The sequence below is a fragment of the Haliotis asinina genome, chromosome 5 (assembly GCF_037392515.1).
Source record: "Haliotis asinina isolate JCU_RB_2024 chromosome 5, JCU_Hal_asi_v2, whole genome shotgun sequence".
Lineage (NCBI taxonomy): Eukaryota > Metazoa > Mollusca > Gastropoda > Lepetellida > Haliotidae > Haliotis > Haliotis asinina.
The window spans coordinates 25,814,350-25,827,639 of NC_090284.1; the positions used below are offsets into that span (position 1 = coordinate 25,814,350).

General features: G+C 38.4%; 1 protein-coding gene across 1 annotated transcript; it reads left to right on the top strand.

Moving 5' to 3' along the window:
* The first annotated feature begins 2,595 nt into the window (after positions 1-2,595).
* LOC137284336 (phosphomannomutase 2-like) lies at positions 2,596-13,290 on the top strand. Its single transcript, XM_067816105.1, has 7 exons — positions 2,596-2,964; positions 4,543-4,660; positions 6,327-6,403; positions 6,931-7,022; positions 9,245-9,344; positions 11,226-11,417; positions 12,032-13,290. Exons 1-7 carry the CDS (start codon positions 2,893-2,895, stop codon positions 12,134-12,136), a joined length of 756 nt encoding a protein of 251 aa, XP_067672206.1. The 5' UTR covers positions 2,596-2,892; the 3' UTR covers positions 12,137-13,290.

Below are 13,290 nucleotides of genomic sequence, written 5' to 3' on the forward strand. Positions count from 1 at the left end.
GTTCGCCATTTCAGCAACATAATTACAACATATGGTCTATCTGGGATGGCACCATATCGGAACAGAGGCATCACAAAAATCATGCAGCAATGTTACTTTCTCAGCCACCACGAAGATGGAAGTTTGACGACTGGGTGATATTTTTTGTCTTGTTTTTGTAATTCCTGTTTATTATTTGCTGGTCAGAGTGTTGGAGGCATTGTTGAGAAAAGTCTTGAAAGAGGATTGTCATTAGTCCGCAAGACATGTCTGCTGTATTGCTACAGTCCACCTCATGGTAATGGCGATAGTCCCCAAGGATGAATGGTCCCCTGAATGCTGATTCATGTCCATTGTTTATATCCACACTTCTGCACAAAATAGAGTTCTTCACGCATCAAATTTAAAAAGCGTCGAAAAATATAAGAATCGTTTATGTTTGTGGTAAGTATTGATTTACATAAAATGTCCTCCACTGACATGATTCATGAATAAACTACAACGAGATACACAAGACGATTTGTCAAAATGATAATATCGTGAACATTTTCAGTTACAGTTGACTTTTTAATACCACATTATTACATAAGAATACATACATATACTGTACACAAACAAGATGTGATAAATGGATAGAAATCCAGCAACTGAACTCGACTGAACTCAACCGTAGGGGCTGCGACCAAACCACTCACACCAAGAGAATATTAGTAGAGACGGAGATAACGTTGTACGTTGGTGTCACAGCAGATGTCACAAAATAGATTTAGTGTCTGAACTAATGCATGGGACAGGAAATATAAACTACCTGGTAAAAGAAAATTATCACTTCTAAAGTAAGTGTATAAAAACGCTGGCACAGGTTTGAAATCAAGCATAAAGCATTCGCCAAAACGCAGTGTGGTCTCCAATAACACCACGGCTGTGGGAAACTTTACTCGTATTGTCATGGAAAACGTAATTGTGAGACATTGGTCCACATGCATGTATATGATCGTGGCATTACTACTGATGTCTAACAGAAAAGGCATGTAAATTTAGTAACACCCTCATCAGACACCGGACGAGGACAGCTACATACAGCAGAACCTGCTCCAGTACATATTCATTACGGCGTGGTCAGCGGTGGTGACAGCACTAGAACAGACGAACAGTCCTTCGGCGACTTGGTATGGCTGGTATACGAGCCTACTGCCCCTTCCGCGGAATGACCTTGACCCGTCTACACCGTCAACGCAGACTGCCATGAGCACGAACTGAACGGTAGCTAGGATACATAGCTTTCACTAACGTGAACATTCATGTTCATTACGGCGTTACATAGCGTTCACTAACGTAAACGTTCATGTTAGTGAATGCTATGTATCTTAGCTAACTGAACAGTGGCAGAGAAGTCATTTTGCAGTACCCCAACGCAAGGCCTCACACCTCGAGAATAGTTTCACAACGTTAGAGCCCACGTATTGCGTTCGGCAGCGCCTTCTCCGGACATGAAACCCAATGAACATCTCCCGGAGCATGTTGGTCGTCAGCTGAGACAGCGCATACCACCTAGAGCGAACCGACAGGAACTGGAACAGACTCTCTTGGACTTGAGGAGGAACAGGATGTCTGACGACGTCATCCGCTGACGAACGACCTCAGTATCAAGATTATGCCCAGCTAGGTTGATCGAACACGTTATCTATGACGTGTACGCTGACTCCTGACTCCTGACTGAATTTTCAGTAAAAATATAGGAAAATGATTTGTTTGTTATATGTATCACAATTCACTCTACGTTCATGTTTCTAGTTTTGCACGGTAGTTTAGTTGTAATTAGAATACCCTTGAAAATACATCCATAATCACATGCACACTGCTGACGTTCAGGATGATAAATGTGGATAAACTGTCCAGGTGCTGCGTAACTCATGTTGAGGTCACGTTAAGAGTATACATAGTATAAACTGCTACCATGCTCTGTGTGAATAAATGGTATAGCCAGTAAAATATTTCCTGCCAACCTTCAGACCATGCACCTTCGTACCTTGCTACAACTGTGGGGCAAACGCACGCACGCGCTGTATTTTCAGACACCTAGGGCTCCCTCAGCATCATTTGCAATCCTTGAAGGTCCGCGGCCTAGATTTGGTGTTCAGCAACACCTGCTTGTCGTGGCGAATGACAAGATCGGGGTGAGGCTCGTTGACTTGGTTGATGCATGTCATCGTATATTGGTGCTCTTGATGTCAGCCACCAGATGCTCATTCTGTTTGTCAGTGGATTGACTGGTCCCGATTTACAGACCGCCGCCATCATAGGCCCCCACTGCGTGTCAGCAAATCGATAAACTAAGCCCCGGTTTACTTTCCAGCTGGATAGTAAACCAGGGCTTACTTCATCGGTTTTCTGACCCGTACTGGGGGCATAAATGCCGATATGGCCGTCATATATGCCTATAGCATTTTTGTGGAACTGAACACTGTGAATAAATACATTTACAGTGTGTCAGTGCAACTTTCGTGAGTATTTCATCACTAAAGTACCAAAGGCCATTGCATCATTGCCCCATAAATACCTCGATGCAATGAATTGGAGGTGTGTCTGGCTTTACCCAATCAGCGCGCAGCATGTGTTGCTCCGTCAACAAGCCTAGTGTATAGCGCATTCCTTTAAAGCCAGCATCAATCTCTCATTAATACTGTTTCAGACCTCCACTTCGTGTTTCCCATTAGGAAGTCACATATATCTGAGCTGAGTGTCCTAATATAAAGTCACTACCTGGGATATCGACTGACATACACTGATTCACGAACCACAGAAGTACTTTAGTGCCAACGATATCGTTGTAGCAGGGAGCCTATATAGAGAGTATCCCTGGTTGTAGGTATCTGAAACTGACCATTACCGGAAGTTGTTATTGCGGGAAAGATGGCGGACACGCGAGACACGTCTATCATCTGTGTGTTCGATGTCGATGGCACTCTCACGATGCCTCGACTTGTAAGTATGAAATGTCACGACTTTTCGTCTCATGATTTGAAATGATAAACTGCTTGATGATGAAATGTTTTGTTCTTAAAGTACTAGCTTCCTATGTTCAGTGATGACAAGTGCCCGTACAGAAAACCGGTAAACTAAGTCACACAGACAGTTCGGATGTGATGGTCTTCTCTGGGCACTCTGTCCGAGTTCAGATAATTTTGACAGTAAATTTCTCAACATGTAAATAACTTATTTGATTTAACTGACATTATGGATCTTCCCTTTATTGGGGATTGTCAAGCTTTACAACATATTACATTACAAGGTTCAAGTTGAACTAGTCCAGCATATAACTAGACGACTTCGCACTATTCCAAGGTGTTCTCGACAACTCGATGTAGGCCTTGGCTGGAATACGAGTTTATTCATATGAACGAATGATCTTACCATAAAATATATGATTCACTGACAGTCTACCAAAACAAAAACGTTTGGAAGGAAATGTTTTTATAAAAATTATGTCACTTTTCACAAGTGCATCAAGTAATTTCACATTTACATCTGACAGTAGTATATTTGGTTTTGCAATCTAGCTATGCATAGTACTTAATTATAATTATTCAGTGATTGAGTGAGTTTAGTTTTACGCCGCACTCAGCAATATTCCAGCTATATGACGGCGGTCTGCGAATAATCGAGTCTGGACCAGACAATCCAGTGACCAACAACATGAGCATCGATGTGTGCAATTGGGAACCAATGACATGTGTCAACCAAGTCAGCGAGCCCGACCACCCGATCCCGTTAGGCGCCTCTTACGACAAGCATAGTCGCCTTTAATGGCAAGCATGGGTTGCGGAAGGCCCATTCTACCCCGGGACCTTCACAGGTCTATAATTATTCAGAAAATGTATGATTTTGAAAGAAACAAACAACAACATTTAAATTTTAAAGGGTATGCAGAGGCGTTTTCTGTGGGAGATCAAATGTTTGTTTTGTTTAGGGTTATGGTATTACAATGAGTTTACAAAAGATAATCTTTGCAAAGTAATAAAATAAGTGTGAATGTTAAATACCCATTTTAGCTTCAACATATCATCATACAACAACACATGAAGTCACATAGCATCTTGTGAAGCATGCCTCATGGAACATGGCCACTTACACTCAAATATGGCACTAATGTCAGATGTTTGTGGCACTCTTATCCGAGTCTGTATCTGTAATTAGATGAATGTGACTCTCTTATCCGATTCTGTATCCATATTATTTAATTCATTTTTCTGTCTCATATCATGGTCTGGTGTTGCAGTGGACTTAGAATAAGGTTATCTTTCCCTTGATTCTTTCAAATTTGTGTTCAAATAGTTTGTGTCACATATCCTATCTATTTCATTTCATGAAACAAAACTAAATGTAAGTGTATAACAGAGATATTTTTTGTCAGAATAGTGCTGTTCATATGTTACTCACACCCTTGTATTAAAATCATCAGTTGTGTGTTTTGTTACAATCTGGAACAATTTGTGAGTGTATTGTGAGCTATATTTTACAATTTAAATGTACTTTATTTTGTATTGCATTTTAATATTGCAGAAAATCACTGAAGAAATGGATGCATTTATGGAGAAGTTGAAAACTAAGGTTGTAGTAGGCTTAGTGGGAGGATCTGACTTGTCCAAGATCACAGAACAGATGGGCGGGTCAGCTGATGGTGAGTGTTGCTTATTGGTCTCGGCCAGATTTTGGCCCTGTAGCACTGGTAGTATCAGTGTGTGGTGATGAAATTAGTAAAGATCAAGGTCATGCTACCTAAGAGGTCCTGGGATGAAATTTGAAAGTCAAGTATACATCAGATGTAGATAAAATATGGGTAAGGTTTACAGTTGTCGCCAGATGAAATTGTGTGAAATCAGTTTTCATAAATGAAATATTTGATTGTTACCAGAGGTGAAAAAATATGTATCATATACATTAAGAGGTGCAAATGAATTATATTTAGATGATATTGTTAATTTCTGTAGGTAGTTAATGCGAAGGTATATTTCCATTGTTTTTATTCCCCTTATTTAGTGAAATCTGCCGAAACTTGTTCCAGAGACAGAATATTTCATAAATAACATGTGATAACCAATCATATATGACAAATATACATTTTTTCACTTACAATAATGGTTATCAACATCTGCAGGGAGTTGTGCAGTTTATCTTGCCTCCATGGTCTGATGACATCTCTTGTAAGAGCAAGGATTTAGCTTGAGTCCTGTGTTTGAGGGTCCATGGGCTCGTACTCTTAATTTTCAGGGGTCCCCTGACAGTGAAAATGGGAGTCCCTGACACATGAATATTATTATTAATACCGTTAATGTGTCATGTATCATGATCACTGCAGTAATTGTTTAAGTAATTAAATTGCAAATGATACCATAGCCCATCCAGTAGCAAACTGAGTGATAACCTATTGTTACTAGATTGAAATTTTTACATAAAGTATTTTGAATTGTTTTGTGACCCAGTGGATGCGCAAATACATTCTGTTGCATCCATTGTCAGTTTTATGTATTTCGGATGCAGGAATTTGTGTCCCATGAATAACTGCAAGAGTATTTAGTAGGATCTAGGAAGCTGGCATTCTTTGGGCATAGTAAGGTTTATTAATGCATTTCAGTGTGTGAGGCTGGCCAGAATTCTAATTGTATCGTGGTATTACTGTTTAGAGATTGCCAACAGGCTACCCTTGTTGCCAGTAGATAAAACTATGGGTACCACCTGGATGTTGTGTGGTTCCTGCCTATAGTGCTCAAATAACTGATCACTAGTTAGTCTAGGAAACTAAGCAGAAAATTCTTCCAGACACCAGGACTAGTAACTCTGAAAACTTACCAGCCCATCCTAAAGGTTGCCAGACCAATTTTAATTTCACATTTCAGCTCAACAAGTAAAGAAAAAGCTATTAAGTATCTTTGCATTCATATTTATTGAAAAAATGTCCAACTTTCATTTTTCAACTTTACAGGGCACAGCCATTCTACATTACTGCCACTGTTGGCGGCCTCACTATGATTGGCTCACTCGCTAATATTTTGACCAATGGACATTCGATATACAACAGTGTAATCAACTTGGCACATATCTTGACTAATGTATGATACGCAGCATCTCAAGTTTTTGCTACAAAAGCAGTATCACAGAAAAGATTCACATGATTACATATAAAATATGAGTTTGACCATCGGACTGATAAGATTTTTTTTTTGCCAGCTGTCCAAATAATTAACTTATTTTGGGCATTTTGGCTGGCAGTAGTATTCTATACTGCACTAACATTAGAATCGGAAAGACATATGCCTTGTACTTACATTGGTGTGGATGTGTTTCAGTAATCAAGAAGTTTGACTACGTCTTTGCTGAAAATGGTTTAGTTGCCTTTAAGAATGGAGAGCAGATTGGGCAAGAGGTGGAGTAATTTATGTTTTATTTAAAATGATAAACTGTTTTCTTACAAATTACTACAGAGTCTTAAAGATTTCTAAAGGATATTTTGACATTTTGTTTGGGTACATGTTGCCTGTGAAGATCTGGGCCAGAATTGTCTTCAACAACAAATGCATGTCGCAAAGACGGCTAACAGGATTGAGTGATCAGGCTCATTGACTTGGTTGAAACATGTCATCTTATCCTAGTTGTGGAGGTCAATGCTCATGCTGTTCATCACTGGATTGTCTGGTCCAGACTTGATTATTTACAGACCGCTGCCATGTAGCTGGAATTTTGCTGAGTATGGCATAAAACAACAGACAAAAAGTAAACAGGAACTTGTAAATGGAAACAAAATGTCAGACTCATTAGTAGGATCTTCACGGATGACCAGTAGACACTGTCTCCACAGATCAGTTTAACCTCGCAGTACGTGTCATACATAATACACAAGTGGATGTTTGTGTTTCTCACCATGTGTGTAATCCAAACAATATTCTCTTTCAGAACATTCAAAAAGCAGTTGGAGATGACAAGTTACAAAAACTCATTAACTTCGCTCTACGATACATGTCCGAGCTTGTATTGCCATGTAAGAGGTAAATGATACTGTATCTACATAAGTAGTGTATGAAATAAGGCCCGTCTGACCACCACAGATTGGCTAGATTTCTGGCGGACTGTCTGAATTTAAGGGTCTAGTTTATGGTCTGGTGAAATCATCGGATAGATCTGAGTAATATTGTCTGGTCTGGTTAAATCCATTCATGCTGGTAACATTTTGAAGTTACCAGCCTTGATGTCTGCCTGGATTTAGGGCTTGTTTCATGTTATAAGTTACCATGTGTTCATGAGTTTCATATGAAGATTTATCATGTGTTCGAGTTAAATATCAGATCTAACGTTGTTGTTTGATGTTTTACTCAGATGCATGATAATTCTCCATATCAAACTTACAAACACATGGTAATGAATTAATCTTGACGAGCACTCACTAAATGCTTTAAACATAGACTGAAAGAATGAGACAATAAAAATGGAGGCCAATTGTGTCTGAATACCTTTTTGTTTGTGAACTTACAATGTTTTGGTTCATCCCATTGCATTCAGCACAAAACATTCGGTGTAGTACCATGCAACGGTTCTAGACTGAAGTAAAGTATCTGTACAAAATAAGCTAAAAAGTAGCTGAAACAGCAATTTCTCCTTTTTTACCTCACTTTCATACAATGTTGCTCATGCTCAGTCAGTGGTTTCTTTGGGTTTGATAATTTGGGATTACAGTCAAATCACTGGGTACCCAGTCATAGATTTGGCATATCAATATTTTCGATACATAGGTGCATCTATGAGGGTAGGAAACAGATGATGGAATATTGAACAATTTCTATATTCAACACATTGTCTCAAAATATAGCTCAATAATATGCTAGGTGACATAGGTAATGAAGACAAATAGTGTATAAATATGAACTCATTTGAGTACTACCACGATGAAACACAAAATACACAAACCTCTTTAAAATCCATGACCAAAATCTATCAGCAATCGACAGATATACATGGCACTAATCTACCTTTTGAACTCGGCCGTCAATGGCAGGAAGGTGTGAGCAGCACTGCTGTGTTAATTAGAAGAGTTAGCTGCACCATTTAACTTCTCATTGACTGACTTCAGCTTTTGTATACAAGATTGCTGTTGTTTGAACCAAATTTCCTTCTCAAGTCGGCGTGTGTATTTATGAGACGAATCTTTGTAACCAGAAATCAAATGATGATAACTATAACAGGGAATGGTTGGGACCGACTTGTACTTGGAGTTATGAATTATATTCAGGACGCTGGCATTTGACTCATCAGAATTTGACTGTGTTTGGTACATGCTTTAAATTCTGGTTGAAATATATATAACAAACTAACATTAGTCACCATAGTCTGTATTTGAAGAACGATGACTACACAAACATTATGTTGTATGTTAGATAATTCAAATTGACGCCGGTATATACAGATGACAACAGATGCTTGCACAGTTCAGATGACTGTTGTCATGGTAACAGGTGCTGTGAGAGGTGTTAGAGTAGGCATATGGAGAGATTACCTGTGCTGCACCTGGATTTGTACAGTACTGAAGTTATTGATCTTTTTCATCTTACGTTAAGTCACAGTTAACTATCAAGCAGATGTTCTATTTTAATGTGTTTGAGGGATCGAGTATGTCAGTTCAGTAAGGTCCTGCAGATGTGTTGGACATGTTTGATGGATTTAATAATTTCAACTCACATTAGTTTTTATTGTGACCTACAAAACCATATGTCGTGTGTGAATATAATGACTTGAGCTGACAGTGATTCAGTGTTCCCTGGCATGATGGCATAACTTTGTGGAAGGTGATTTATGTATCACGCATTGTCCTGTCATGTGCAGTGACACTTTTATGATAACATGCTAGTTTTAAGAATAAATCTGTTATACATGTCAAACAGATCATATATGTTGTGCAGATAGTACATGTACAGATCACTTGTACTGTTATAGTCCTGCCAAATATGGGACAGCTTAGTGGGTAAACCATTCGCTCATCACACCGAAGACTCAGGTTCGATTCCTCAATGGGTACAATGTGTGAAGCCAATTTCGGGTGTCCTGTGCCATGATATTGCTGGAATACTGCTAAAAGCTGGTAAAAGAGCGAACTCACTCTCTCACTCACTCACTCACTCACTCACTCACTCACTCACTCCTACTAAATATATATCCTCCACCTGCCTTGATGTGTGTAATGAGGGAAGTGCTGTAATGGATGTGCCTTGTATTCCAGAGGAACCTTTGTTGAGTTCCGTAGCAGCATGATCAACCTTTGTCCAGTGGGCAGGAGCTGTTCCCAGGCAGAGCGCCAACAGTTTGCTGAGTTTGACAAGGTGTGGAAGACTGTGCAAATTAAACATTCATTCATTCATTACTCACAGGCATTTACCTGGATTTGTTTGCTATCCCATTCTTTCTTTTATGTATGTAAGTCCTGTAGTGTTTTGTGCCCAATAAAACCTGCAGCCCATTGTGAACATATGTCAAGAGAATCAGTGAAGCATCAGTAATAGGATATTCAGAGAACTGTGTGCTATGAGAAGTTCTAGATTATGGCAGGACGGTATTAACTTTGTAATTACTGTTCTGTGATGAAGGATTCCTATCTATATGTACCGGTATGTGTAGAGATTATCACCCTCTATCATCCATATCTTTCCCCGTATCATCCCGAGATGCCCCTATCCAAAGATTCAAACTCTGACTGAGGCAATTAAGGTGGAAGATATGGAAAAGGGAAGGACATAATATTTGTATCACTTAATACATTTTTAAAACCCTTTATACCCTACAAGAATATCTCACTCGTACTTTGAAAAAAACACAGTGATCAATCTTTATTCAAAATTAACTGTAGAAGGTCATTTGCACATGTTCATTTATCATCTGTGCTACTGTCAATTACTGGACATTGAATACTTTTTCCATTACTTTACATTTTCAACATACGCCCATGTCTTCGTAAATTCATCTGAAGGAATTTCTTCCAGCTCCACTGAGTTATCTAGTTCCATCAATCTACTTGCCTGCAACACCACCTTCCATTTTCATGAGTGTTGCTAGAACTATGATATCATTATATTGTGTTACGTTCCATGACGTCACAAAGTTGAGGTTTCAGATATTGGTTATCTTCCTCGCCCAGAGCTTGGAAGGTATGGCTTATCTTGCCGGGTTCAGATATAGACCCAACGACTTCACCAATATCCGGGTAGCAAAAAAATGTATATACAGGGAAATTATTACCGTATTATGTGATAATGACAGTTACTAGTTATTTGTTCTGTAGTTTTCATTGGACATGTATATTGAGAGTGATTTGAGATGATTGTCATTGATGGACATCTTGAATCGGTCAACAAAGGCTCTGTGCTTCGCTAAGCAGAGTTGTGTCCCTTATACAATGAAGCCATATATATTGTGTTGGCAGCCTGGTTTGCTACGATTGAGAGTGATGTTAAATTTCTTTTCCACCCCATACTTCATACCCCTATGGGTAAACACTGGGACTGTGTATCAGCATATAGATCATACTGCAACATATTCTGATTCAGGTACCCATATTGCAATGTATGGAGAACTTAACATTGTTAAAGTGAGAGACACTGATTGTACATGCCGATCTATTTATCTCCATCTTTGGAACTAAAAGTACCTCTTATGGTTATGATAACAGCTAACTCAACATTAGTTTTGATAGTTTGGAATTCTGTTTAATTTTTTATGCAATCAACAGTATATGAAGTATGAAATATTGTCAATTATATATGAAGGGATACAAAAGTTGAAAATTAAAATCTGCAGATTTCAACTTAAACTACAGAGGTAATCATGAAACCTTGTCTTTTTTTTAAAAGTAATAACCAGTTCTCAGAAAACGTATTAAGGATCGTTCATAATTTATGGCTAGGGGGTGAGATGATTATTGTTACAGAGATGCATGCACAATGTGAATGACCCTTCACCCTCTTTTCTCCCTCCTCCTTTCCCCCACCCATTAAGATTGATGTACAGGTTGACCCTCTGCACTTTATGTACAAAATCAATTACCCCCTACCTCCTGTAATTTTGAGGCATAATGTTTTAATATTTATGTAATATATGTACAAAACTGATGACCTCCCTACCTCCTCGGAACAAAATGGGTGACCGCCCCTTAATATCATGCTCATTCCAGTATACCAGTGCAGTTCTATTATACTTGTGTTCCACAGCAAAACAATGTCCGGCAGAAGTTTGTTGATGTTTTGAGGGAAGAGTTCAAGGACTCCGGCCTTGTGTTTGCCATTGGAGGCCAGATCAGTATTGATGTGTTCCCACAGGGCTGGGACAAAAGGTTCTGTCTGCAGTTCCTGGAGAAGGATAACTTTAAAGAAATTCACTTCTTTGGAGACAAGACAATGGAGGTATGTGCAGCATCATGCTGGTGTAGATACTTTCAGTATGTCAGTATTACAAGAAAATCTGTACTCTTTTGGGACTCCAGGTCATCACCTGCCTATGCGTATCATACACAGAGGCTTATTGCACCAGTGGTTAGGTCAGGCTTTGTAATTTATCGTGTGTCATACCCCCAAAGAGAGGATTGCTGTTCACAATTTTTGTCACTGCATTGTCTGGTACAAGTCCAGTTTAGTTTTTATATGTCAGGCAAGCACATTTGTGTATCATGACTTTCCAATGTTAATTATGTTGTGCATTTAATAAATGAACCATAGGCCTGTACAGTGGGAAATTATCATGGCAAGTGATTTAACTGGAATTCACTATTAATTTTAAAGTTACTTCCAACCTTGGTTTAACAAAGCAGCAATACAGATATATGTATGGAGCTATGAATTAAGTCTAATTGTGTGCTTGTATAAACATAATTCCTGAAACTGGGGGATTAATTCCTCTCCTGTTCATTCTGCTCTCGATTAACAGTAGCCTGTAGTGTGTTTCACTAATTTACATGGAGATGTTTATCATGTGATTGTTCTTTATGTGAAGACCAAAATTACTGTTTTATATTTTCAAGGGAGGAAATGACCACGAAATATTCTCAGACCCCAGAACAATTGGTCACACAGTCACAAGCCCTGAAGATACAAGGAAGCAAGTCTCAGAACTTATATTTAAATGATGTATAGTTCGTATGTCTGTCATGTGTCATTCATGATATCATGGAAGTAATGTCATGTGTGGAAGTCAGGTGGGTGAAAACTAAGGTATAGCACTGGGTTGTAGGGAATGCACCCTGGGAGTGGTAGATCATATGGAAAACATGTCAAAAGTGTGTTACTTGTAATAATGTAGTCACTATGTCCAGTCTTTAAAAGCTGAAACATTTGGTCACACACAAAACTTTCACATGTAAATTGATGCAATGAAATTAAGTATTGGGTCTTTTTTGAGATTGTACTAATGAATCTGAAGACACTTTTTTGGGGAATGTTATTTATTGACAGGAAGGAGTAAAGCTCCCAATTCCTTGTACCATTTATATATACCATTTGCATATGGTTTGAAAGTAATTACTTTAACATTCACTTGCTGAACTTATTTTCCCTTGTTGGCACCATTGCAAAGTGCCCATTTTTCTCCTTCAAATTGACAGATCCTCATGTTTTGGTATGAAATGCATTATTACATGCAACATTTGTGTGTTATAACATGCCTGTACAAAGATACTTGAGGTTTCATTAAAATGGGCAGATCAATTCTTGTGGAAATAAGTGCATTTTCAGTGTGACAATATACTGCCTGCCAATATCCCAGCATGCAGAGATGCTTTCTTTTGAAAGCAATCCAGCTGAATATGTTTAGGAAATTCTTTTGAGAAACGAATGCTATATGAAACTGTTCAGTTTAACTGATCAGGTATTATTTCTCTGTTGACTGGCTGATGACATTTATAGATATTTATTTTTCATTTGTTTGTTTTGTATAATTATTAATTACAAAATGAATGGGGACTTTCAGACCATTTATTTAAGCCTTATATTTACATTTATTGAGCAGTCTGTGAAAACATTATGTACGTAAGAGAAAACATTTTTTAAGCATTTTGTATCAAAGTTACATCTTGTCATGAAATGCACTCTCAACAGACTATTTGTAAAACTATTCACAAAAGATTATTGCTGTCATAAAAGTTCTATAGAGATCAGTCCCTGATCCCGAGATTATTGAAGAATGTGATGGAGGGTTGAGTTCAGTCATTATCACTGTTCCAGTAAAGTATACTTGCTTATCTTATATTGTTACGTGGGAAATAAAATGGTTGTTTTTCATAAA

What these genes read in the sequence shown, in the direction of transcription:
- LOC137284336 (XM_067816105.1), top strand. Translation starts at nt 2,893, where the DNA reads ATGGCGGACACGCGAGACACGTCTATCATCTGTGTGTTCGATGTCGAT. An exon ending in GAGAGCAGATTGGGCAAGAG is followed by an intron (nt 6,404 to 6,930) that starts GTGGAGTAATTT and finishes ATTCTCTTTCAG; the next exon opens with AACATTCAAAAAGCAGTTGG. An exon ending in AGTTTGCTGAGTTTGACAAG is followed by an intron (nt 9,345 to 11,225) that starts GTGTGGAAGACT and finishes TGTGTTCCACAG; the next exon opens with CAAAACAATGTCCGGCAGAA.